General features: G+C 45.3%; 1 protein-coding gene across 1 annotated transcript in view; it reads right to left on the bottom strand.

Annotated features, from left to right (window-relative positions):
- DDAH1 (dimethylarginine dimethylaminohydrolase 1) overlaps positions 1-23,510 on the bottom strand; it is a 64,194-nt gene that overhangs the window by 20,014 nt on the left and 20,670 nt on the right. The window contains exon 2 of the mRNA XM_086754013.1: positions 883-982. Within this exon, the coding sequence (XP_086610139.1) occupies positions 883-982 (100 nt within the window). The remainder of the gene's footprint in view (positions 1-882; positions 983-23,510) is intronic.

The following is a 23,510-nucleotide window of genomic DNA, read 5'->3' as shown; positions in this document are numbered from 1 at the left end:
AGCTTCCTCTTCTAAAGCTCTGCAATGGCCATTGAGTCAGGAAAGAGAACAGCTGGGCTGGATTAGTGCAGCACTGATTGACCGTTTCTCCCTCCTTCTGAGATTTCCTCTGGTCTCAAAGGCAGCTCTGCAGCCACCAGCCTTCTCCATCTCCAGAGGAAATCAGTGCTGGACCCGCACTGCCTTAGAAAGGCCTTCCTTCCTCCTCTGCCTCTTCTGAGACCCTTCTTTCCCCTTGGTGAACTAAGGCAAGCAGCCAGACTACTGTGATGCTGATCAAAATAAACAGGCTCATTCAGCACAGGCAGGGAGCAAGCATGTGCGCAGCTGATGTGAGAAAATGCCTAATGGGTTTAATGATATAAAAACCACAGTCAGTATCTTCATCTTTGAAGTCAACCATGCATATAAGTTATCTAGCATATGACATCTGGCAGGCAACTCCACCGCCTTCTCCATCAACTAAAAATGCTTTTTTTTTCCATTTGATTCATTGAACTAGCAACAGTTGTCTGCATCAAGCCTTTGCAAGTCCTGAAAATGAGTCTGGTGAACATAGCTGCTTGTAATAAGAAATACGAAACAACTGCAGGTAGTTGACTACTTAAAGCATTTTTCTTATTGGCACTTTACAAGCTAAAATAAAATTTGTATGCACAGTGCTGCTCTTTGTACTGTGTGTACTGCTACTTCATTTATTCAAGCATTAGGCAGGACATCAAGAATTGCATTGAAAATTCATGTCTCAGCTACCTTCGTGACATTTAGTAAACAACTGATTTAACAAACTACACGAATGACATTTTATTATGCAGACAACAGATAACATGCAGTCTTGGAGGCAATCAGAATATGTAAACAGCAAATTCACTACCACTATACCTGTAAATAAGACATCTCCACCATCCAAGGTTGCGTTTTCATCTACCATCTCTACTATATTGAGGTTGAGACTTTCTAGTACTCTCTTCATGTCTTCAACCTGTTAAAAAAAAAAAAAGTTGCTTAGAATATACTGTATCACTGAAAAACTAAAAAAAAAAAAACCAAACTACTGGAAATACATAGCTTTAATAAGAATTGAAGTCCTTTAACGTGCCTTTAGCAAGATGGATGGCAGGGTCCTTTGTGTCCATGTCCATCACAGTTCCCCAACTCTCTCCAGAGGTCTTTGCGGTCCAGAGAGGATGAGGTGTCCAGTAGCAGTGACTGGGCTCTGCCTTTGCACAGGAACCACGTAGCACCCAGGGGAGACAGATGAGGAGTCCAAAACGCGTGTTAAGTCTGGTCCCTCTGCACAGTGATACTCTCTCTAGCAAATCCTGTCCTGTGATAAATTAGGCATTGCTAGAGAAACACAGGGAGCTAAAGCAGGTGACATGGTACTTGTCTTCCAGCACCACATACCAACAGAAGCAACTTTAGCAGTCCTACTGTTGGGCTCTGCCAAACTGTATCTATCACAGCAGAGAAAGGAGATGTGATGGTGTGATTAGTCCCTCATCCTCGCTGCAGCAGCCTCAGAGCAATAGCAGCACCCGCTTTGGCTGTCAGACTTTCCTAAGAGCGGTGCTGGCTTTAGGGGATAAGGGGGCAGACGTGATCCACCTAAGCCCCCTTTTCCTGCTCACTTTCCATGACTCGTGGCATTTGTAAGTCATCTCATTAATCCCAAAGGCCAGGCCCAAAAGGCAAGAGCAGGTCTCCATGGCCTGCCAGGACAGCTGATGTAGGTCTATAATGGATATGCTGGGGGCATCATCTCATCCAAGACTGATCTGCTCTCCAGAGGTGCCTCTTTCTCTCTAGCTCATCCTTGCTCTCCCATCACTTTACAGGAAAACCCTTGGACAAGCACACTGCTAAAGTAGGTGCCTCAGTTTAAAGTTGAACGGATGAAGCCAGGTCTTTGTGCCATCTGGAGAACACCAATGGGTTACACTGCAACGCTGCACTGAACCTGGGAGCTTCCTGAGACCAAGGGACTTGTCTTCCCCAGGCGAAATCCCATCTAAGGCTTTGGCACACAGACTGGAGCGAACCCGCAGTATGCCCTTTACAATTATTAACACTTCTTTTTGCTCCTCTGTCTTTCACCTGATGCTAAAACGACTTCAAGCTAAAACTTGGCACTCAAGAGTTTCCAGCCTTAGTTGTAAGGCTTCATCTTTCTTAGACTTGCTGCTCTATCTCCAGTGATCTTTAAAATCAGGTTTATAAGGAGGACTGGACCCATGTGGTATTTTAAAAATAAATGGGAAACAGCTGAGTTAACACTGGAAAACTGACGGTTGTATAAACACAGCAACATTTTGTAACACCCGTGTGCTGATAGCAGAATAATTTCTTTTGCCTGCAAAGCCCACGGGTTTCTACCATGCAGGCACTACGTGCTTAAGAGCCATCAGACCCCAAAGAAGAAAACAGTTGCTTAACATGGAGTAATAGACTTGCAGCATTATGTAAGAAGGTTCCTGACCCAAGAGCATGTAGACTCACTGCCTCATGCCAGTGTGAAGCAGACAAGCAAACTCATGACTGGGCACAGGACACCCTGACACACGAGTACACCAGCACAGGCAGCTGGAATAAATACATAACTAACCCCGTCTGATGGGTGTAAGGTAGAAAGCCAAACCACAGGAAAAAACAGGATTACCCAGCTGGTTGTGTGGTCACCTATCTCCAGTTAATCCACACCCTCCAGCAGCTTCCAAAACCAAAACAGCAGGAAGAGAAAGCCTTTTCAGGAGACATGCTGCTGATCAGGTGCTCCCACGGGGAGATGTCTGGGCTTGCGGAAGCAGCCAAGCCAGCAGCTGCCCCCAGCAAGCACCTGCTCTGCTGCTGTCCTCCTCCCTGACACCGTGTCCCCACGAGCCTGGAGCCTCAGCATATGCTATGGTGGTAGAGGACCACCCTACCCTGCTTTCTGCAGGAAAAGCCAAAAGCAAAAGCTTCTCTGGACCACAGAAGACACCTGAGAGAGATAACACATAAAACCTGGGCAGCCTATAAAGAAGACATCAAGGTGCCTCCATGGGGTGCAAGGCTGCCCACAGACCTAATGAGGCCAGGAACCCTGCAACGAACACTGCAGGCATGCTGTCTAGGGAATCTGTGTCTGTTAATGGTTTAATAAACTTAATGGTCAGAAGGAGGCATATTACTGAAGGGAAGAGAAAAGCACCATGCATCTTGGCTGCATGAGGAAGATTGATGGGGTCTGTGCCTGTGACCAGAGCAAACAAACACCAGTTGCAGAGGCACACGCGGGCTCCCTGCAGCAGGTGGGAAACCTGGTGTTTACCTGAGCATCCCAACCACACAAAATGCTTGCACTATCCTGAGCAGAGACTCCAGTGCAGTCAGCAAAGGGTCATGGGGCTTCACGGGGAGAGGCAGGCAGGGAGGCGGCAGCACTTCACAGCCTGGGCCAGGACAGCCCATTAATGACACTTGCACTAGAGTACCAATTAAGCAAAGTGCCTAGCTAATGAGAAGACGGGAAGGTAAATGCTGACTTTAGATTTGTGATTTGAGTCATATGTATGTTTTAATCACCAGCTGCTGATTACCATTTACCCACCAGGCTACATGAGAGACGCCTTGAATTGTTTATTTAATTTACAGGGGTTGATGCAGCTGTAGCACAGACATTAAGGAAAGTTATCAGAACCAAAAGTTGTCCAAAATCACAGAAAACTAGTTTAATTTGCTTGGTGATTGTTCCAGGCTTTGAAGATATTTATAAGACGCTCAAGATGTTTTTCCCCAACAGTTGAGCTTATTTTAGCTTATGAAACCAAATTTAAATAAATAAAATGACTGCCATATAAATAGATGGATCTTTTTCCACTATGGGTGTTAATGGATTCAAGTCTATGGTTCAATGCTTTGCAGGATTTTTAAGCAACCAGTAGAAATTCCTAGAGTTTTAATTGGAAAGTGCTGTTCACACGTCTGGTGACATATGCTAGGAATATCCTTCAATATCCGTTGCTTATGTAAAGTAGAAGTCTCAAGTTACTGTTTGTTTTCTATGGGCAACACCAGGAACTTCATTCAGCAGAAGCAGAAATGAGATGGAGAAGACTGGAGGGAAGACTTGAGATTATTAAGAAGGCAACTGGAAAAAAAAGAAATAGTAAATACAGAATTGTGGAAAACAAAACCCAAAAATGAACAGCCCATCTGCTTTTGCATATAGCTGAGCTTCCTGCACAGTGGACAGCACAGACTCACGTTACCCCCACCACATCATCTTTAAAGCCACCCTGCAGCAGTCCTGAGTAGGGTCTCCAATGTAGCATGTCCATGGTACGTGTCTGACACACGACCATCTTGGAAACAGCGCACTGCATCATTCAGAGTTTGGGTTAGTGTGTGGTAAAGTCCATACAAGTAGCTTCAGTCTGTATCTTATCATTGCAAAAGGCAATCGAGAACTTGGCTCCATCCTTAAGCCTTCCCACATCAGGAAGGATTGTGCCACTTCCCAACAGAGCTCCTACCCTGGAGAGAAAACAAGATACAATCTCTAACATCTAAGGAGGGACAAGTGATCGTTATCCTTAAGCAAGAAGTTAAAAACACAGATGCAGCAAAGGGGATTGATTTTACAAAGCCCTCTATTCTCCTCACATTTTATCTTTCCCAAACAACTGATATCCATTTTTCTGAAATGTGGAGTCTTAACACATACTGGTGAGATTTTATAATGAATGAAAGATTAATTCAGAGAGCTAGCTTTGATGTATGAACAAATAACCACCTCTTGCATTTTTTTTTTTCCCCAGGAGAGAACTGAAAAAAAGGTGGATGGAGAAAGTCCTCTGTGAAGCCACAGTTACCCAGGAGACACCAGTAAAATACACAAAGGATTTGGACATGACCCGATTACAAGCATATTGACTATGAAGCAGACTTACTGCTTGCTTTTTTCATAAGTAGTCAAGAGGAAAAGTCACCTTCCCTCATGATCTTTATTTGAAAACTAAAATCTCAGGTAGTCAGAATTGCAGAATACAAAGAGAACACTCATGTGTATCCTTTAAGATTTCTGTATCCTATTATTTCAGGTCAGCTTAAGGTTTGTAACACGATATTGGGTTTTATTGTACCCGTACCCATTAGTACATTGGTTGAGTGTTAAAGCTTGTATGCTTTGTGTGGTGATATTTTTTCTAATAAGCACATTCCTGGTGTGAGACGGGATGTGTCTAATCCATAGCAAAGCTGATTGAGAGACAATGGGCTCCAGCCAGCTCAGCTCTGTTTCAAGGAAAGAAGACAATAACTGCGTTTGACGTTTATAAGAATCTAATTTCCTCGTGCTTTAAAAATGGAGCTCATTACCCTCCGGACTGGTGCCTTCCATCAATTACTGTAACTGATGTGCAGGGATTTTTCATTCTTTATATTCGCATTTGATGGACTCTAAACAGAGGCTGCTTTCTAAGTTATTTACTGGTCTTCTGCACACTAACTGTGTTATGAGATTTATGTTATTGACAGTAAGGAGGAAATTATCTTTTCAAAAGACAGTGGAAACAAGGAAATGATTTTGTGAGCCACGGGCTCACTCCTGCCAAGAGAAGGGCAGCTTTTCCCCCGGGGTGCCAGGGCTGGGCGGCAGGGCTGCGGGTGAGGCGCCACCGAGGCTCCCAAATGCCCCATGGGCAGGGGCACAGCTGGGGCGCGGCAGAAGTTGTGGATGGTACCAAATCAAGTGTTCCCTAACGACTGCAGCTACCCCACTGCCTTCGCCTCTGAGTTCTCGGTGAAAGGGGGAAGATGTCTACAAACCTGTTTCAAATGAAAGGATGCAGGGAGATTCAGAGAGCAGACTACCATCCAATGAGCCAGAGATTAAATGAGGTTTCTGAACCAGCAAAACTGAGGTCTAAGCGCTAACAGTTTGGTTCTCCAGAGACCAACTGCAGCCCTAATGAAAAGGGCTCTCAGCCCAAGACACGCTACCACACCGTCTCCTGAAATTCTATATCCACCACCAATTTCTCCGGCGTGGCAAATCACAATTATTTGGTTTCAGTCTCTACTTCATTGTGTTTTAAACTGTCATTTATAGCTATGCAAAGCAAACGTCAGACTTAATATATGCAGAAGTCAGACTATGATATCTCGGAGGTGACTATTTCTGGAGCCATTAGCTCTGAGTTCACAAAGTGCCACTGTCAATATATAATGCATTTTTCAGCAAGGCTCCAAGTGAAGGCTATAAATAGAGATGGACAAATCCGGGGCCAGGAAAGGGTAGACTTCAGTTTTGCAAAACCAGATATCAGTGTTGGTCACGATCCAGGTTCATGCTTGTCTGGATCCGCTCTGTTTGGAGATGAGGAAAGTCTGTCTCTTCTTGACAATAAGCATGGCCGTTCTGGGCTTGCAGAGGCTCCAAAGAAAAATAAAGCAGCACTGTGATTGTTATGAGGTTTTTGAGAAGAAAAACCCACTATTGGTTGTTTTCTTGCTTTAAGATCAGATACATACCCTTGTGTATGTTCATCTCAGAAATTCATGGGATGCGAGTTGTGGCAGAGTTTCCAACTCCTGCTCCCAGTGTTGATACCAGAAAGGGCCCTGGCTCTTGAGAGGTCAGCAGGAAAGCAGTGGAAGATCAAGATGCTTCAGCACTGCTATTTGACGTAGATCACCCCGTAGGAGTGCGTTAAGTGCAAGACAAGTAAGATCAGCTCTGTCCCACAAACGGCCGCCAGCACAGCCTGGTAAGGACACCCTGTACCTGCCATTCCCGCCTCCACCAGCTGACAGACCAGTTTGCTTTGGCAATCAATCCCGCTTTCTATCCACACAGGACCTTTGTGTTCATCCCACTGCCTCTTTCGGGAAGGGGAGAGGAGGTGAAGACCAGCAGCAGCCTGGCTCTGAAGCGAATCGCTAGCTGCTGGGCAGCATGCTCCTGGATGGCATGGGTGGAAGCATTGCTCCTGAGGCACCCAGACAAGTCACATCCACACTGCTCAGTTCAGAGTGATCCATCAAACTAGGCTGTGCATCACTATTGGATGGAAACATCACTGGAAAATGCAGTGTTACATCAAAACATCCAGAAAACACCTTTTTGCAAGTTTCAGTTGACCCTACCCTACTGCGCTCTGCCAATGCGGAGTTCCAGGGCCAGGTCCTTACCCAGCTATGGGGCAGTTGTGCCATAGTATCAGTCAGACTTGAGTGCCTCAGTACCCACCAGCACCCAGCCAGCACCACTCTCTGCGGGCAGACACAGTGCTCCTTCCACCCCGCTCAGCCAGGTCTGCCATCCAGTGTGCATACAGCATGGCTCCTCCTCAACCACTGTTCATCAAACAAGGCCACGGGAGGGCCAAGAAGGAACACCAAGGTACACCAAGCCATGCCCTTGAGCAGAAGATAACTTGTTAGTTGCTCCCGATATACAGAGCCCACACCAACACTTTCAGGTTGCGGCACAGAGACAGTTTCACCCTTACCCAAACCTGCACCAAGCAGGCACAGCTTTTGGCAGAGTATGGGTACTTCACAATCCGAACCATGATATTCAGAAAGGGCCACACAGATAATTACCCCATTCATTAGTGCCCACACACTGCTAATTATGGATCCAAACCCACTTACTGCCCTACTACTGAAAGGGTCACCAACTGCATGCCTAGAACTGACAGACCCGGTGCAGAATGTCCATTGTGACCCGAGACTGGGGTGAGTACAGCACCACTTGGGATTAATGGGGAAAGGGGAACATGGGAAGAGCTGGACCAGGGGCAGTACAGAGAGGAACTGGCACATGGAGGAGGAGCAGAAAGTGGCAAGCAGCCTCTGGGGCTTCTTGTCCCAGAAAAGCTTCTCAGCCAGGCAGGAGGGGAGCTCCAGCCTGACAGGTCTCAGGAGGTCAAGTGGTAATCTCCTCTTCTAGGACACACAGTTGAAAACACAATTAATCTGGATGTCCTTGGAGCAAGTTGTGTTTTAACAGCTAAGCATAACTGTGAGCGCATGAGAGCAACTCTATGCGGCTCACCAGCAGTAAATCTTGCCTGGGTTTCCCCTTCCTCTCTTCCATCACTTCACCTTTTGCAGGGATGCTATTTCCCACAAAACAAGAGCCAGCAACCTGCTTGCTTGCAACAGAAAGTTGGGCTGAAATTTCAACCCACAGCAAGTAGAAATCATTTCAATCATGTATAAAAAAATTCACAGAAAAGAAAGGATACTTAAAAAGATGGAGATTTAAGGTCGCTGGAAGAAAAGGCTCACTAAGATCCACTAAGCATAAAATCAGGTTAGTGGAAAAGTTTAAGGGCCATGAAGGCATTTTTACAGAGAAACAGTGAAGATTTTGCTGGATAAAGACAATGACATGAAATTTAAGTCGTAGGCAGGCATGCTGAGAAACTAATGTTCTAAATACTTTCTGCTTACAATTACAAAATGATCAATTGTTATGTGTTGGACAGAGAAATATATTCCATTCCGCCTGGACATGCACAGCGGGCCAAGAATGCACCTGGATAAGCCAAGCATTCATTATCTCCCAGACACTCTATATCCCATAATACCCCCAGCGGCTGCCAGCTCCTTGTCCACCCTTGACCACACGCCATGTGCCCCATTTCACAGCTGAAAAGTATTTAAAATTCATGAAGCCTGTTGAAAGCTCAACTGTCACATTCTGCTCATTCCACAGGGTATGGGAAAGCCACGCAGAAGGGACATTTCAACCGGGGCTATTATGGCTCTTGAATAACCAATATTCCATTAAATTGCTAATAAACCCACTTGAAGATAAGTTGATCACAATCGAACCATACAGTAGCATTCCTCTCCTTTAACACCACATTGTCAGGTTTCACTCTGTACTGTACTACTGTTTCTGTGCCGTTTGTTCGTGCCTTGACACGGAGCATTCACGATACCCACTTTGTCCCCAGTAATCTAAATGCCCTATTCTAAAGAGGCTGAAAGATCTTTGGCAAGGATAATACTCTGCTTATTTTAAGGTAGGGAACTCTTTTCAAAAGGAAAATCTGTGCTAAAGAAGGGAAAAATAATTATACCTCAACTGGGATATTTGGGGGTGCTCACAATGCAAACACAGCGGTAAATGGGACAGCACCTCCCGGCTCCCCTGGCACCCAGCGGAATTTTCATTTGAGTTTGTGGTCCAGCAACTCATTTCCTCCTCCTTCCACCAAATCTTAGTTTTATCAACTAAAATAAATATTAAAAGCTTCCGGAAGAAACTTCAAGAGTGTTTGTTTTGCATTAAAAGGGATTTTGCTTAGATTCCTCATAGTTAATTGTCAAGCCGTTGGCATGCCTGCTGCTGCCTTCTGATCCTGCTGTGCGCACGTGTCATCGTGCCAAGAAGATTCCCAATTTTGTAGTTTCTAACACTGAAAAGCATGTCAGTCTCCTTCTTGAAGGGGATTTAGAAGTTTAATTTTATATTAACTAACCTGACACCACTGAAAAGCAACTCCCACCCAGCTCCATCTCAGCAGGGAGCCATCACTACCACCCAGCTCTGAACTCTTCCCACTGCCTCTCCAAGACATGTGGGAAGCAATCTGCACATTTCAGCTGCACAAATAAATGGCCAAGGACCATCACTGAGAAGATTTGGTCCCATCTAGTCTGTCTGGTGAGGAGCCACAGACAAGACCCAGTGGTTGCCACCAGGTTCCCACTGCCATGTACCAAGGGCAGGGAGAAGCCATTGCTCTTGTGGGTACCTGCCCAGAGGCCCCTCCAGAGCCAGCCCAGCTCAAGGAGCATCAGCCATCATCACAGGCAGCAAAGAGAATATTTTTCTTCACATGGAATTCACTCAATAACTGGCCTTTCACTGAGGAGCATCTGGTTGCTCCTGTGTTATTTTATAACAAGGGCCCCACGGGCAGAGGTTATACTAACCCAGCATTTTTCCCCGCTAATAATAGGTTTCATTCATGCTTTCAGAGAAGTTAACTTGCCTGTCTTATTTTAGCTGTGCTAACACATCCTGCAAGAGTGCCCTGAAGTGTCTAGACATATATAACAACAATAACGGCAGAAAATGTAAATTCTGACCATTTTCCATCTCCCAACTAGTCCCAGCAAAGTTTCCACTGTTGAGTAAGAAAAGTATCATCCCCGTAGGATATTATGGAAGTTTGCTGGTATACATGAAATGAGATTAAATCCTTGAAGACATATCAACAGGTTTAAGTAGTCAAAATTACCTCTCAATAGAGATAAGCAAACTGGGAATCATCTATTGAACAAATTGGTCGTCACCGTGCTAGGTGGGACATTTCAACCTGAAAATAACCTCTAGCCGTCTAACATTATACTGACAGGTTTTAATAAATTCTTAAGCTTTACAGAAAAATATGCAGTAAGCGTAAGCAATCATCCATCTCTGGGTCCTGTTCCCTGAACTCAAACTGAGAAAGGCGAAGAAAGCGCCAGCTCTGCAAGTCCTGCTCTCGCACCGGCTTCCCATGTGAGGCTGAGGCTGACGGTCACAATACAGAAGTGAGAGTAAAGCAGCAAGCACTAAAACATGATCAGCACATGGAAGACACAGCAGTTGGTGCAGTTTCTCTATAACCACACATTTTTAAGAGGTAGAAACTTTTGTTTACGCAGTGCCCTGCCTTTCCTTGCAAGCTCACCAAGCGTCCAGGCAGCCGCCTGTGGCATTGGGCAGAGAAGAGCCTCCGCACCCCCAGACGCTGGCCGCGCACCAATGTCTCCTCTCGGGCTGCTCTGCCGGGACATCCCTCACCCTCCCGTGCCTCTAGTGACAGGAGGATTGCAGTACAAGCCCTCCTCTCGCCTTTTGCGAGAGGGCAAAATTTCATTTAAAAACATCAGCGACTGTAGGCAGACTTCCTTCATCGCAATGTACGTCACGTTAACGTGACACTAACACCCTTAAACCAGCCTGCTCACACCCTGCCTCCCCTCCTTCCCCCACTAACGTCTCAGGGGACGCGGGACACTGTTGCTCAGTAGAATTGTAAGACCAGAGAGTTATACAATGAGAAGTTTATGGTGATTAAACCTCCTGCGTGACAGCATTGGGTCCTACTGCCCAAGAGGGGACAATGACCCACCAGATGCAGAGCAAGGCCCTCAGCCCTGAGCAGGAAGCACTGGAGCCTTCCCAAAGCCACTCCAAAACCTGGCCATCAGAACCGCTGTGAAAGGCACCTGTCCACCCCGTGATCAAGCACCAGCTTCGGATACAGAAGATACATCACCAGAAATCCTGAAAAACTGAATTTCTTGTTTATGACAGACATCTAAATGCTTGGAAAAAAGGAATAAATAGCCACCTGCCCTTCACGCAGTGATGTTTCACCCAGACAAAAAGAGCACACGTACAAACCCTGACCTACAAAGCCCTGATCCATGCGACAAATGCTAACGAAGTACAGGCCAAAGGAACTCCCGTAAGGCCTCCCTACATTTAATTACCTTGAAGTCTACATGCATTTCAATGCATTGGCATTTACACAACTCCCCCAAACAACTTCTGCAATATAGGGACAAGGATAGAGAATTTAGAACATTTTGTGAAGATGCAGAACAGCAACAGGTATCCTCTTAATATTAAACGATGGATGAGTACTGTTTAAGTTTAAAACTAAAACCTGGATTAGAATACTACTCCTTTTTTTTTTAAAAAAAAAAAAGGAAATTGCTTAGGTTTCATTAAGTTCAAGTCATATTCTTTTCAAATCTCAGAAGACACTGCTGCTTTGACCACCTGCAAGTATCATCAACGCAGGAGAGTGTGTAGTTGTGGGTGGGAATCAGCGGGGTCAAATCTGAGCACAGGTCCTGAGCAGGTGGCAGAGGATGAAATCCTGGCCCCACAGAAGCCAGAATCCCCCCCACCCAAAACATCCCTTGACATTTCATACAGTAAACACAGAAATGCAAATGTCAGCACACCTTTAAGGAAAGCACGTTAAGAGCACTAACGATTGCAACGTGGTTCACTGTTTTGCTCCTTTCCTTGCCAAACAAGCTACTATACACTTTTACATATCCAAGACCATAGAGCCAAATATTGCGTTCAGCTAAAAAGTGCAGTGAAACTAGAGGGGGTGCTGGTGCTGTTGCATTTTCCAAATAAATGTATTTCCTGGACATGTCTGCAACTCAGTTACTACTGCATTTTGCTACTGTATAAACAACTTCCACTGTACACGCATAAAATACAAATGGACTCAAACAAAGGGAAACCAACACGCTTACTCGTAATGCACAGGGACAGACGGGAAAAATGAAGAAAAGCAAAATAACAGCTAAGTAAAAAGTAACTGTTCAAAGATTCTACTTAATTAAAGCTCTTCTAGTAGAAAGACCCTTTAGATGTGAGACTCCTAACCCAACTGTGCTCCTTTAGCTAGATGTACTCTTGCAAACTGAGCTCTCCCCCCTTCACACGCTCACTAATCCCCTCATCGGGTGCTGTGCTGGAGACACAGCTTCTTCGGTATCTCACTGCTTTGTCTTGGAAATGGTTACTTTGGGAAGGGAAATATCTCCCTGCAGGCTTTTAAATGCACCTCCGAAATTAGGGTTTCACTTAAGGTATTATTAAATAAGAGCTACTCTGAAGGAGGAGTAAATCTACTAAGAACTCTTCCCAGCTGCGCTGCACTGGACTAATTGAATTTGATGACCTGCATTTCCTAATTACGCCTCCTTATTTGAGGCAGCACACGCCTGTGTTTCACCACATCCACGCCAGCACCCTTCGCAGAGCAGCAGTGATCCCAAGGGGTTATGTACTGGACCATCTGAGCTCTGCCCTCCTGCCCTGCTGCCAGCTCCACACGCACAAGGCACTGCTCTGGGGGACACGGCGATGCCACGATCCTCCCAACAGGTCCCCTGTTCGGAGAGATACTTGCCTAGCAGGAGTGTGGCCCAAACCCACCGCTGCACAGAGCAAAGGGCAGCAGCGTGACTGATGGACGCGAGGCAACAGCAGCCCGTTTCCAGACTCACGTGGGAATAGGGAGCACGTCTGCTGGAATAACAGCCAGGAGTCAGTGATACAGCAGACTCCAGGATCATTTTATAGTCAGCCTAATGGCTTTTCCTTTCTCTGCACAGTACTACATAACTTCACTGCCATTCAGAAATAAAAGGAAATACTGAAATTTATAAAATTATAATTAAGTGGAAACTATTACCTCACCAGACACTATCAACACCACTGGAGGTGCGGAAATAACCCGACAGCTTGTAACTGCAGTGCTCCCAGACAAAGGCAGTGCCAGAGCCCGCGGGTACCTGTAGGACCTGCTGCAAACACAAGGCAAGCCTTGGGCTAGAGCGGGGGTCATTCACAGAAGAGTTAAATGAAAATTACTTAATGCACTCCTGCCATTGAGGGCCTGAACTGCATATTTGCTTGGCAGCTGTTTTTAGTTTTAGCTGCCAGGGGCTCCTGCCCCACTGAGGAGGATGCCACTGCCGAGTGGGACAGCTGAGCCTCCTCGAGGACCACAGTCCCAGTTAGGCAAGCCCCAGCCCTACCAAGAGGGCTCAGTTATGGACATGCCATGTCACCCAGCCTGGGAGGAGGGAAACAATGCCTGCTCCACGTGGCAAGCATGGGAGAAATTGCCATGAGCACCTGGCTGTTGAGTGACAACAGCCTTTGATTGCAGAATCGAGCCCTTAGTGCATCTCCTGCAAGCACACTGGAGAAAAAGATGCCCTAAAACTTGCTAGTTATGAACCCCCACATAAGGAAGACAGTGCAAGAGTTCCTCATTCACTCCTCACGTTCACTGGGTTACACCTGGGAAGACCTGAGACAAGCATATATTGCACGGCAAGTTTTTTAAGCTTCTTCAGTAGGAAAGGTCTTCTGCAAGTTGGTGTAACTCCACGCTGCACACACTTACAGATCTGTGGGTCAAGCAATAAAGTGGAAACCTGGGAAAATAATGACTGCTATATTCTCTGTAGATGTTAGTGTTGTTTTTAAAAACGGCTCTATCTACTGCTGAATGCTTTTGATGTCCTACAAGTGGTAAGTGCTCAGGGGGAAAGGTAGAAAGCCTGTTTTCGCACCTCTTCTGGCTGATGAAAGAAAGTTATAACTGTAGTTACACAACAGTGAAAAGAAGCTGCAGAAACAAATACAGTCTGCAAGGTCAGAGCAGAAGGAATATATTTTGTTTGGCCTGTTCCACATTCATCTTCCATTTCAGCAGAGTAACAGCTTGAAAAGAGGGCGAAGGTAGGAAGCATATCTCCAGCACACTGGAATATACCAAGTATTTTCAATACTCACTTGGCTCTAAAGGAAGAAATACAGCTTCTCCTTCAGAGACTACTCATTACAACGACTGGAAAGATGATGCTCCTGAAAAACCTCATGCACAGTTAGCAGATATTAATTTATAAAGACACGATAATTTGTTCAGAACACAGATAACGCTCTGTGCTCTTTCAGTTACAGATAAAGCAGTGAAGCTAAAACGCACCAAACAAGTGACACATTTCATAGACAGAATGGCTGTGCCTAGTAAGTAAAAGCAGTTACATAATGAACACATAGAATTAAAAAATTAATAATTTTCAAAAGCCTTATTTTCACAAAGCTGAAAAAGTTGAGCCAAATCATTAAGCAGCTAATTTGCATGCTAAAAATAAGTGATGCCCAGGAGCAGTTTTAAGAAAATGTCATTAAATACCCAGAAAACCCGCTCTCACATGCGAGAAAGAACGCTGTACTAGATTAAGGATCAAAGATAATGGCTAAGTTAATTGGTGTAGTAGAGAAATTAAACCAGATATAAAAGCCAAAACTATTACAACAAGTAAGTTCCAGTACAATATATCAGAAATTAAGAGAACTTATAAAAGTAAGAGGACCTAGTAAAAATCTCTGGATAGCAGAATCAAGATTCACAAGGGCCTTTTTTTCCTTCCTTGCTTCCCTACCTTATGAACAACAGGAATAGGAACAGTGCTGCCAATTCATTACTAGCTGGGAAAGATGAAACTTTCAATAATCACATCAAAAAGGTAAAAATACTGAATAAGTATTTCCTCTCTGCACGGGGAAGAAAAAGCCAGTTAGATATTCAGATTGTATTATGGAGAGTAATCTTAATCCCAATCGTAATGCAGGAGGACATTAAACAGCAGTTATTAAAAAGCACTTTTAAAACAGCAGGTCAGGATGATTTCTACCTGAGGAGGAGTTCTGTGGTGTCCATAATCCTTCACAGCCTAATGGCAGTGCCAAAAAAATTTGCAAAATAACTGATGGGTCTAGCAAGGAATTGAAAGATAGAACAATTATTACCAATCAGCATGTGTTTACAGAAAAGCAGTCTTGTCTAGCCTGATACAGCTTTGGATGAAAGGACAACTCCAGTCAATAGCAGTGAGAGCACCAATGCACCAGGTGAAGATGTCTGTAATAGGACATGGCTGCTGGCATGCAAACAATGTTTCGCACACATCTCAAGACCTGATGAGAATGGAAGTCATTGCTGAATCGGTGGGTTTCAAACAGAAACCCATTGGCGCAAGGTCACTCAAGTTTCACACAAACAGCCTGAGGGGACACAATCATCACTGTCAGTGACCAAAGGAGCGTTACACTGTGAGCAAACCAGGTCACAGGCAGGGAGGACAGCACAAGAGGTACAAGCGACCAACCCACATGGCCATACGGCCACTGAAAAGGCTGCCTGGCTGGCACGAGGACCTCAGGCCACAGGCAGAAGATGGGCCATCTGTTTAGTTTTGTAAACTGAGCCACCACAGAGGATTACTGTCTGCACGCGGACTCTGTGACCCTGCAACCGAAGAGACCTTTGGACAGGACAAGCAAGGGAACACTGTGCAAGGGCAGAGATCTCCAACATCCTGCCATGTGCCATTGCCACGGCTGCTCTCCAGTACCACATCCACTGCACGGAGAACGTCCAACAGTCAGGAAGGGCTTGGAGAGGAGCCACCAGGAAGGCATCATTTCCAAAACCTCAATCAAAGCAGCATTCATGGAGCTCAATCTGTTTTGCTGATCAAAGCGAGGATTATAAAGGCCTTAAATCATGTCTGCAAAGACCTACACAAGGAACAGAAATTCAGTAACAAGCTCTGACAAAATACAGCACCTAGAAGCTGAATCCAAACCGGGAGCCACGGCTGATGCAAGGATACTGTTTTTGTTTTTAAAAGAAAGACAGTTTACCATTTAGGTAACATAGCAAGGATTGTGTTAAACTTTCCCTTCGTTCCAGCCTGAGCAGAGGGCACCCACAGCTCACAGCGAGCAGCTCACCCTCAACACGGACAGTGTGGGTCTGGGAGAAGGTGATGGGCGAAAGGTTGAACCCAGGAGCCTACTGCTGGTCCAGACACCAGAAAACACTGATGGACAAACCACAACTTCACGACTTTTCCTGCTTGTTCAGTGAAGGGGAAGAAGATACAGAGCCTGCTGAGAAATTAAGGCACTCTTCAGACAGTGCTAATGCCAGTGCAAATGATGTAATTCTAGGAACAGATGAGTCTGAAAATCTTTACTAAAGAATTCTCTTTTACTTTTTTCTTTTTTAATTGCTGCCACACAACCCCATGCAGGCAGGAGTACACTCACAGAAACAGATGACGTACTCTGTTTACTACTGACAAACGGATCAATTTTCTCTTTGCGAGTAGTAAAAGGCCTCCCTGGAAAAGCCTGTGGCTATTTAGGACAGACAAGGTGGTTAAAGAGATCTTACAGTACCACTTATGTGCCACTTCTGCTGGTGTACTTAGCAAACAGCAACATTACACAGTACGATCTTGAAAGCAAGCACCCAACATCTGCAATACGTATTGCAGCACGTCCGAGCAGTGGGATAACTGGGGAGGAGCAGCGCGAACAGTAGAGTTCACTTGGGAGGGGGCGAGGGGCAAGGCGGCTTGGGAAACACTGACGTATTGTCTTTCCATTACTAAAAATTACACTTTGTGAAATAGCATTAGATCATTTTAAGAGGTTTATATAAGGACACTGAAAAACAAGTCCTTTTGCAAATCAGCTTTTTTAAAATGTCTCCCTCCCCTTTCTATTTCCACTATGCATCAGGTGGTGAAAATTCAACATGCAATAAGTCTAGCGTTCCCAGACAGAGGAGACCAACCTCGACCTAAGTTAAATCTTCCAGCTGTTCCCAGCTCCCTCTCTTCTCTCCATCAGACAGGCTCATAGCGGTGCCTTAATTACTTGTTTAGGAAGGATGTGACATGTTCCAATTTAATACATTTAGCCCTTCTTAGAGCAAATGTAGAATTAAGCCTCAGTATGCACTTGACAGATCTCTTAGCAACTAGAGCGCAATCAGCCAACAATGGATGATTCACAGTTTTAGCAAGAGTGTGCAGAACTGCCTGCCAAAAGTCTGAATAAACTCACATTGCTAGACACTATGGTAAAATGTACCCTGATCTCTTTTAAACTATTATATCATAGAGGAAAGTTAAACTGCATGCATTCCAGCAGTTTGCCCGAGTCTGGAAATACAATTGAACTGCAACATCTATTATTTTACGATAACCGAGACTTTTTAGTGGTTATTTTCACTTAATTAGGATAATGGTACCTTTCACAGGAAACTGCTAAAATCCATCACTTTGTGTAAGTAAGGGACAATTACTTCCATTTCCATTGCTCTGAAATGGGAAAGGGAAGAGTCTGGAGGATGCTAATGGGGGTAGTCTATCCAGAGTCACATGGATTAAAAGATGGGCTTAATCTCACGCCTACTGCTGTGGGGCCCACTGGCATTTAAAATATTTAGAGATCTCTGTGCAATCCGTGAGTCAGAGGGTAACAGCAGGAAGCAGCACGAGGGAGTGCAAATATCCATCCTGATACACTGCTATACTCTATCACCCTCCAAAGCCCAGTTAAGGACCAGGCTACCACAACGGAGACAAAATTGTGTGTATTTCTACTGCCAAATTCCTGCCTTCATTGGCCAGTTTCACTCCAAGCTTCAGATTTTGCTCTGGAAGAGTTTCCTCTATGCTCTCCACGTGGATATTTTCCTATACAAAACCAGACCAAGCAAATCCTTTACAAAATAGTACTGAAAAAAAAATAAACAAAACCAGAAAAGCGCTGCTGGGATTAGTCCCACGCAGCAAGGGCACCGAGCGACAGAGGGTAAGTCACAGACCCTTCGCTTTCAGCTACAACCATGAATCATGACCAGAGCTTTTCCTGCAGTATACTGGACACCAGAGGGAAACCCCTTGTGAGTAACGGGGTCTGGTCCCAAGAGATGGGGACAGCCTTCCCCCAGCATCCCAGCCTCATCTCAGTGAAGAGTCCCTTCAGATGCCTGGCACAAACCTCAGCTCCAGGGGTCTGAAAAGCTTTTCACTATCTTATGGTGGTTTATCCGTTTCATCAGCTCATATCTCACATTTTGGACTCTGTTTTTCATCGTCCCTTTCCTGAAGCATCAATATTCGCAGCAGAAGAGAGATTACACTTATCCTTTCTACTTTAACTGCCTCAAGCCACTGCCCACTCAGTACCCAATTGAATGAAACCCCATTTAAAACACAGATATCTTAGCCACTTTTTTTTTTGCTATCTTTTCAGTAGGTCTTGTCCTCCAGCTCTCTCTCGAGTTGGGGGACGACTCAGTGGCACTTGGTGAGAGATACACCCTTAGCTCCATCCAGGCACAATGCAAGTGCTCCGACCCCGTATCGCTCCCCGGAAAGAACACCGTGGTCCTTACAGACCAGATGCAGACCCAAGATGATGAAAAGCTGCAGCATGTTAAATCTGTTCACCTTTTCAGCAACGCACCCTGGCAGCCCCTTGCTGCTCAGACACCAGCAGCTTAGGGATCTCTCCCATCACAGGCAAGAGCCTTGCTCCGCCAGCCTCCAGCAGCCCTCTTCCAGGTAACGCAGATACGCTTGGCTAAATAAGTAGCTTGCTTTGGCACGGAAGAGCGGGGCGCCCGAGTCAGCTGGCAGACTTCACCTCTGAAAAGAGGGTTGTGGTCAGGGAAAGGAATTTGAACACATTGAGCTCCACACTGTCTTTAACACTAGGATAGTACAGGTTTCCGCTCATATGGTCTGACAGCCCTTCAAAGCGAAAGTAAGGCAGCAGGGGAGGTACAGCAAGCGTTGGGAAGATGCATTAAGTGCAAAAACACCGTAGCTGAGAACTTCTGTAAATGCACAAAGACAACAATTAGGCAAGTAAAGAGAGGAGCAGGTACAAAGTAGAAGGTGTTTCTACATTTATTGCTTTTGTAAAGAGAAGCTTCCTATTGACAACACACTCAATAGACAAACCAGAGCCTAGAAAATTTTTCCATCTATTTCCACAAGGATTAGATCAAAGGGCTGAAAAGAATGTGAGCAGTGGGGCCACAGGGAGCCACGGGCAGGAGGGGTATCCAGCATTTGACTTCAATCAAGCAGCAACACATGATCTGTGCCATGTACTACCAGCATCATCACATACCGTCAGCCAAAAACAGTGCCATTATATCTAGAAACAAAATCCACCGGGGACCAATTCTGCCTCTGCTCTGAGCAGGCTCTTCTCTGCCTGGATGGAGGCAGATGGGATGTGATTTTTTCCAACCCTAAGTTACTCTGCTGCAGCTCTTTTCGGAGCTCTGCTACCACCTTGGCTGCAGAGCACGTGTGGTGGTATTTCTGCTTCGGGGAACTCGATGTTACTCAATGGCTGACGTGAATCCCCGCGTTGTATGAGGCAGCAGAGCAGAATTCCCTCACTCCCTGTTTTACCCTATAAGGGCATTCAGTGATGGCACTGCGAACCTGTGCCTTTGCACAGATTTTCTGCAGCTGCTGCAGCACAGCAAAGCCAAGCCCAAGTTTGGATTCTTGTGTGTTGTGATAATCAGCTGGGGTTCGGAAAATCCTTCAAAAAAAATCTAATGTTCTGGCAACTTAACAAGGCTTCTGAAAAAATAACAGTTTAACATCTGGAACAAAAATACTCTGAGTAAGCCCAAGACCAACACAGCACAGAACATTTTTCCCCCATAACTGTTACTGTACAGCACTTCCTTGTCCCCAGCTCAGTGAAACTGGAACGTTTGCATCAAGATGCTGAAACATTTTATTGGAAGTCATGCAGGAAGGCAGAAACATAAAAGGCTATTCATACACTTGAACATTTTTTTAATTTTCTGGGTTTTGTTTACTTTTATTCCTGTCCCATGAATTTCCTCAGTCTTTTAATGCTTCTTAATCTTCATCAATATTTAACTCTGCAGCAGAAATACTGCATACTTTGTTTTCCCCTTTAACTTGAGAGTAGATGGGGAAAAAAAACATCTATGGGAAGAAGAAAAACAGCCAGTTCTACAGGAAACCACTTTTCCTTTTTCCACAAGATGTCCTGGAAGAGTCAAGGAGAAGGATGAAAGAGAAAGGCAGGCAGCAAGAACACCATGCTATTTCAGAGAGTTAGCTAGGGTCATCCTTTAGGACACTTCTTCCTAAGAGAGAGTCTTCGGTTTAAGACCTGCCTAAGATCAAGACTGAAAATATTTCTCAACAATGGACTTAACTCTCAGCAGACATTACCACTTAAGAGCAGTTCCCTGCTCTTTATAAAAAGTTTACAGAAATAAAAAACTGTTTACAATTAACAAGTAACCATATAGATACGATTACACATACCATGTATATATATGCCCATCTACACACGGGAACGCTTAGTGAACTTTTGCAAGCTAAGGGAGATCTCTCATAATTTTCAGTATTTCCTGGAATAGCCATTTTCCATTGCACACAACAGACAGGTCTGTAACAAACTGCCCAGCACAGGGCAGAATTGATGTAACCCCATGCTAGCAGAGATGCTTCACAGGACACTACCTTGTGTGCCACACAAAAGTCTCCAACAGAAAAGCACAATTTTTGTTTTTCCTTTGTCTCTTACTGAAATGTGTAAGTTCAGATCGTGTCCTGCAAAGTCTCAGATACTTAATTTTCCACCTGCCTGCTCTGTTAGGGAGCATCACCTGCAGCAGCGCTTGTGCCTGGGACACCAGCGGTCTCCATACATATGGTTAAAAATAAAATGAAGAAAATCTCAGTTCAAATGTATGGAGGGTTAAGCTTTCCAACACAGTGCCTTCAGTGTTGGCTGTGAAATGCTACAATGTTTTCCCTTGGAAAAAAAAAAAAAAAAAGAGTTGCCTGGACAAGCTCATGCTCTGTCCTCTCTCAGAGTTCCTGGGGCTTGTGCCACAGCAAATCAGAGCCCACATACCAACTACTGCAGCAGGAAAAACAGCGTGGAGCTCCCTGCGCACTGTCACCCACCAGTGTCCAAAAGACCCTAAGGCCCCTGAAGAACCTGTGCACGTCCTCAGTTCAGCCAGAGAAATTGGGGACAACAGAGCTGCTCTAGACCTTGGATCCAACAGGAAGCAAACCCAGAACACATTTTTATTTCCCTGTATTGCACAGAAGACTTACACACTTTAATCCTGGTGCATCAAGCTTTCCTGTAAAGGAGACCTGGACCTAGCACAGCACAGGAGCTCAGCACTTGTACCATCCCTCCGTGTGATTTTTTTTTCTAGGGAATTTCGCTAATGTAACAGGGCAGCAGAAAACGGGCCCTGTAGCGTTCAGGTTTGCTAATGTGTTTGGATGCGGTCTGGCTCAGCCAAGGGGGACGAAGCCACGCAAAGCCCTGTTGTGCAGGAAGTCATCCAGACTACAGTGCCTTGGGACCCCTCTGGATTAACTGCAAAACCAGGCAAATCGGCCTAATAAATCTCACATGCAGGTACACCTCCCAAAAATGTGGGAATACCAATGAGTCCTGACACCTGTGGAAGGCTCAGACTACAGAACCAAGATGTAACTGCTTCTCTCCATTCCCACTTCCAGCTGAAATCTAGAGTCGCATCAACAAATACTTGGCACATAAAACAACAGCTTTCAGAGCTTTCAAGTGCTCTTACAGAAATTAATGCCTTCTTCCCACACCTCTGCAGCTTGTGGGGTTCACTGTCTGAAATGGCAGGGCTCTGCCAGGGGAAGCTACGGATGCTCGTGGGAGCCCTTTTGGGAGCAGGGCAGCTCCCAGCTCCCCACCAGTGCTTTGCCACCGCCTGGGGTCCCAGCACACAGCGTGGCAGTGCCGGGGCACAGCTCTCTGGTGGCACAGCTCTGCTTGAGCTGAGCTGGCGAGGGGGAGTGGGGCCACCAAGAGCCAAAATGCCTTCAAATGCTGAGGAACCAAGCGAGAGTGAGCCACAAAACTCATGCTAGAGAACAACTGGCACCCGATGCTTTGTTGCTCTGAATACGGCAAACTCTACCCAATTAAGCAAAAAGCAAGTCCAAACAGACAGGAAGAACTGGGACCAGAAGAAACACATGCTGGTTTTCAGTAGGCTCCTTGAGAACGGCAGGTCTGACCAGTGATGCCAGGCGTTCTGATGGTTTGTTTGTTCATTTAAGATTTTCCCTCTCAATCAGAGCGAACAAGATCAACAGGCACTTCAGAAAGAGTACAAATAAGCTTTTTAAATGAAGCCTGGAATTTTTTCCAGGCTCGTGAGATTTATACTGAAATACCCCTCTCCATCTAAGTTATTTCTCTTTTCAAATACAAATTTCAAATACAAGCAAGACCCATCAAATCTTCTCTCATTTCAAGAAAAAAAAATAAAAATCTTTAAACCCTGCAAAACACAACTCTTCATCCCTGCCTTGAAGCAGAAGCTGGACCTATGACTCAATGGAGTGGATGCTCCAGTGGCACCACTTGGGGGAATCATAGAAGCATTTCTCCAGCACAGAGCCAACTGCCAAAGACCCCAGCACAAAAGGTTCAGTGAGTCTTCGGAAGTGTTTGTTGCTGAACAGCTACTTGAGAAACCCCTCCTCTCCCCGAACACAGGCACACAGTTGTGATATAGGGACAAAAACTAAGCCAAGTGGCTGGGGTATGACCAGTGCTCCTGTCTCAAACCTGGCGCATCATTTCATGAATTTCCATTCTCCATTTTCTGGGTTGCTGTTTCCCCATTCCCTCAAGAGTTCCATAAAACTGCAAACCATACAGGCTTTGTAAAAGGTTGCAAGAGTGCATCTGCTATCTTTTGTGCTGTCTACACTAAATCTTCTTAGGCACACCTACCCTACTCTCCAGGACTGGAAAGCCCCCACACTCACACAATCTCCTCTAACACGTCACTATCCGTCCCATTTTCCCCTATCAAACCTGTGTCTTGCTTACTGCAGTTTAATCCCACAACTTCTTACTCTATCCGCCATAGCTAATCCCTCCCCTTCAGCAGCCGGCTGCCCAGGGGACACTTCTGCATTTCCACTGTTACACTATATAGAATGTAATGAATCTTTAATTAAACGGACTTGATGAGGAAAGTCATTCAAATCAGGCTTCATCAGCAAGACAAAACCCCAGCTGT

This window comes from Chlamydotis macqueenii, chromosome 8, assembly GCF_036417535.1.
Source record: "Chlamydotis macqueenii isolate bChlMac1 chromosome 8, bChlMac1.mat, whole genome shotgun sequence".
NCBI lineage: Eukaryota > Metazoa > Chordata > Aves > Otidiformes > Otididae > Chlamydotis > Chlamydotis macqueenii.
This window is presented reverse-complemented; position numbering and strand designations above follow the sequence as displayed.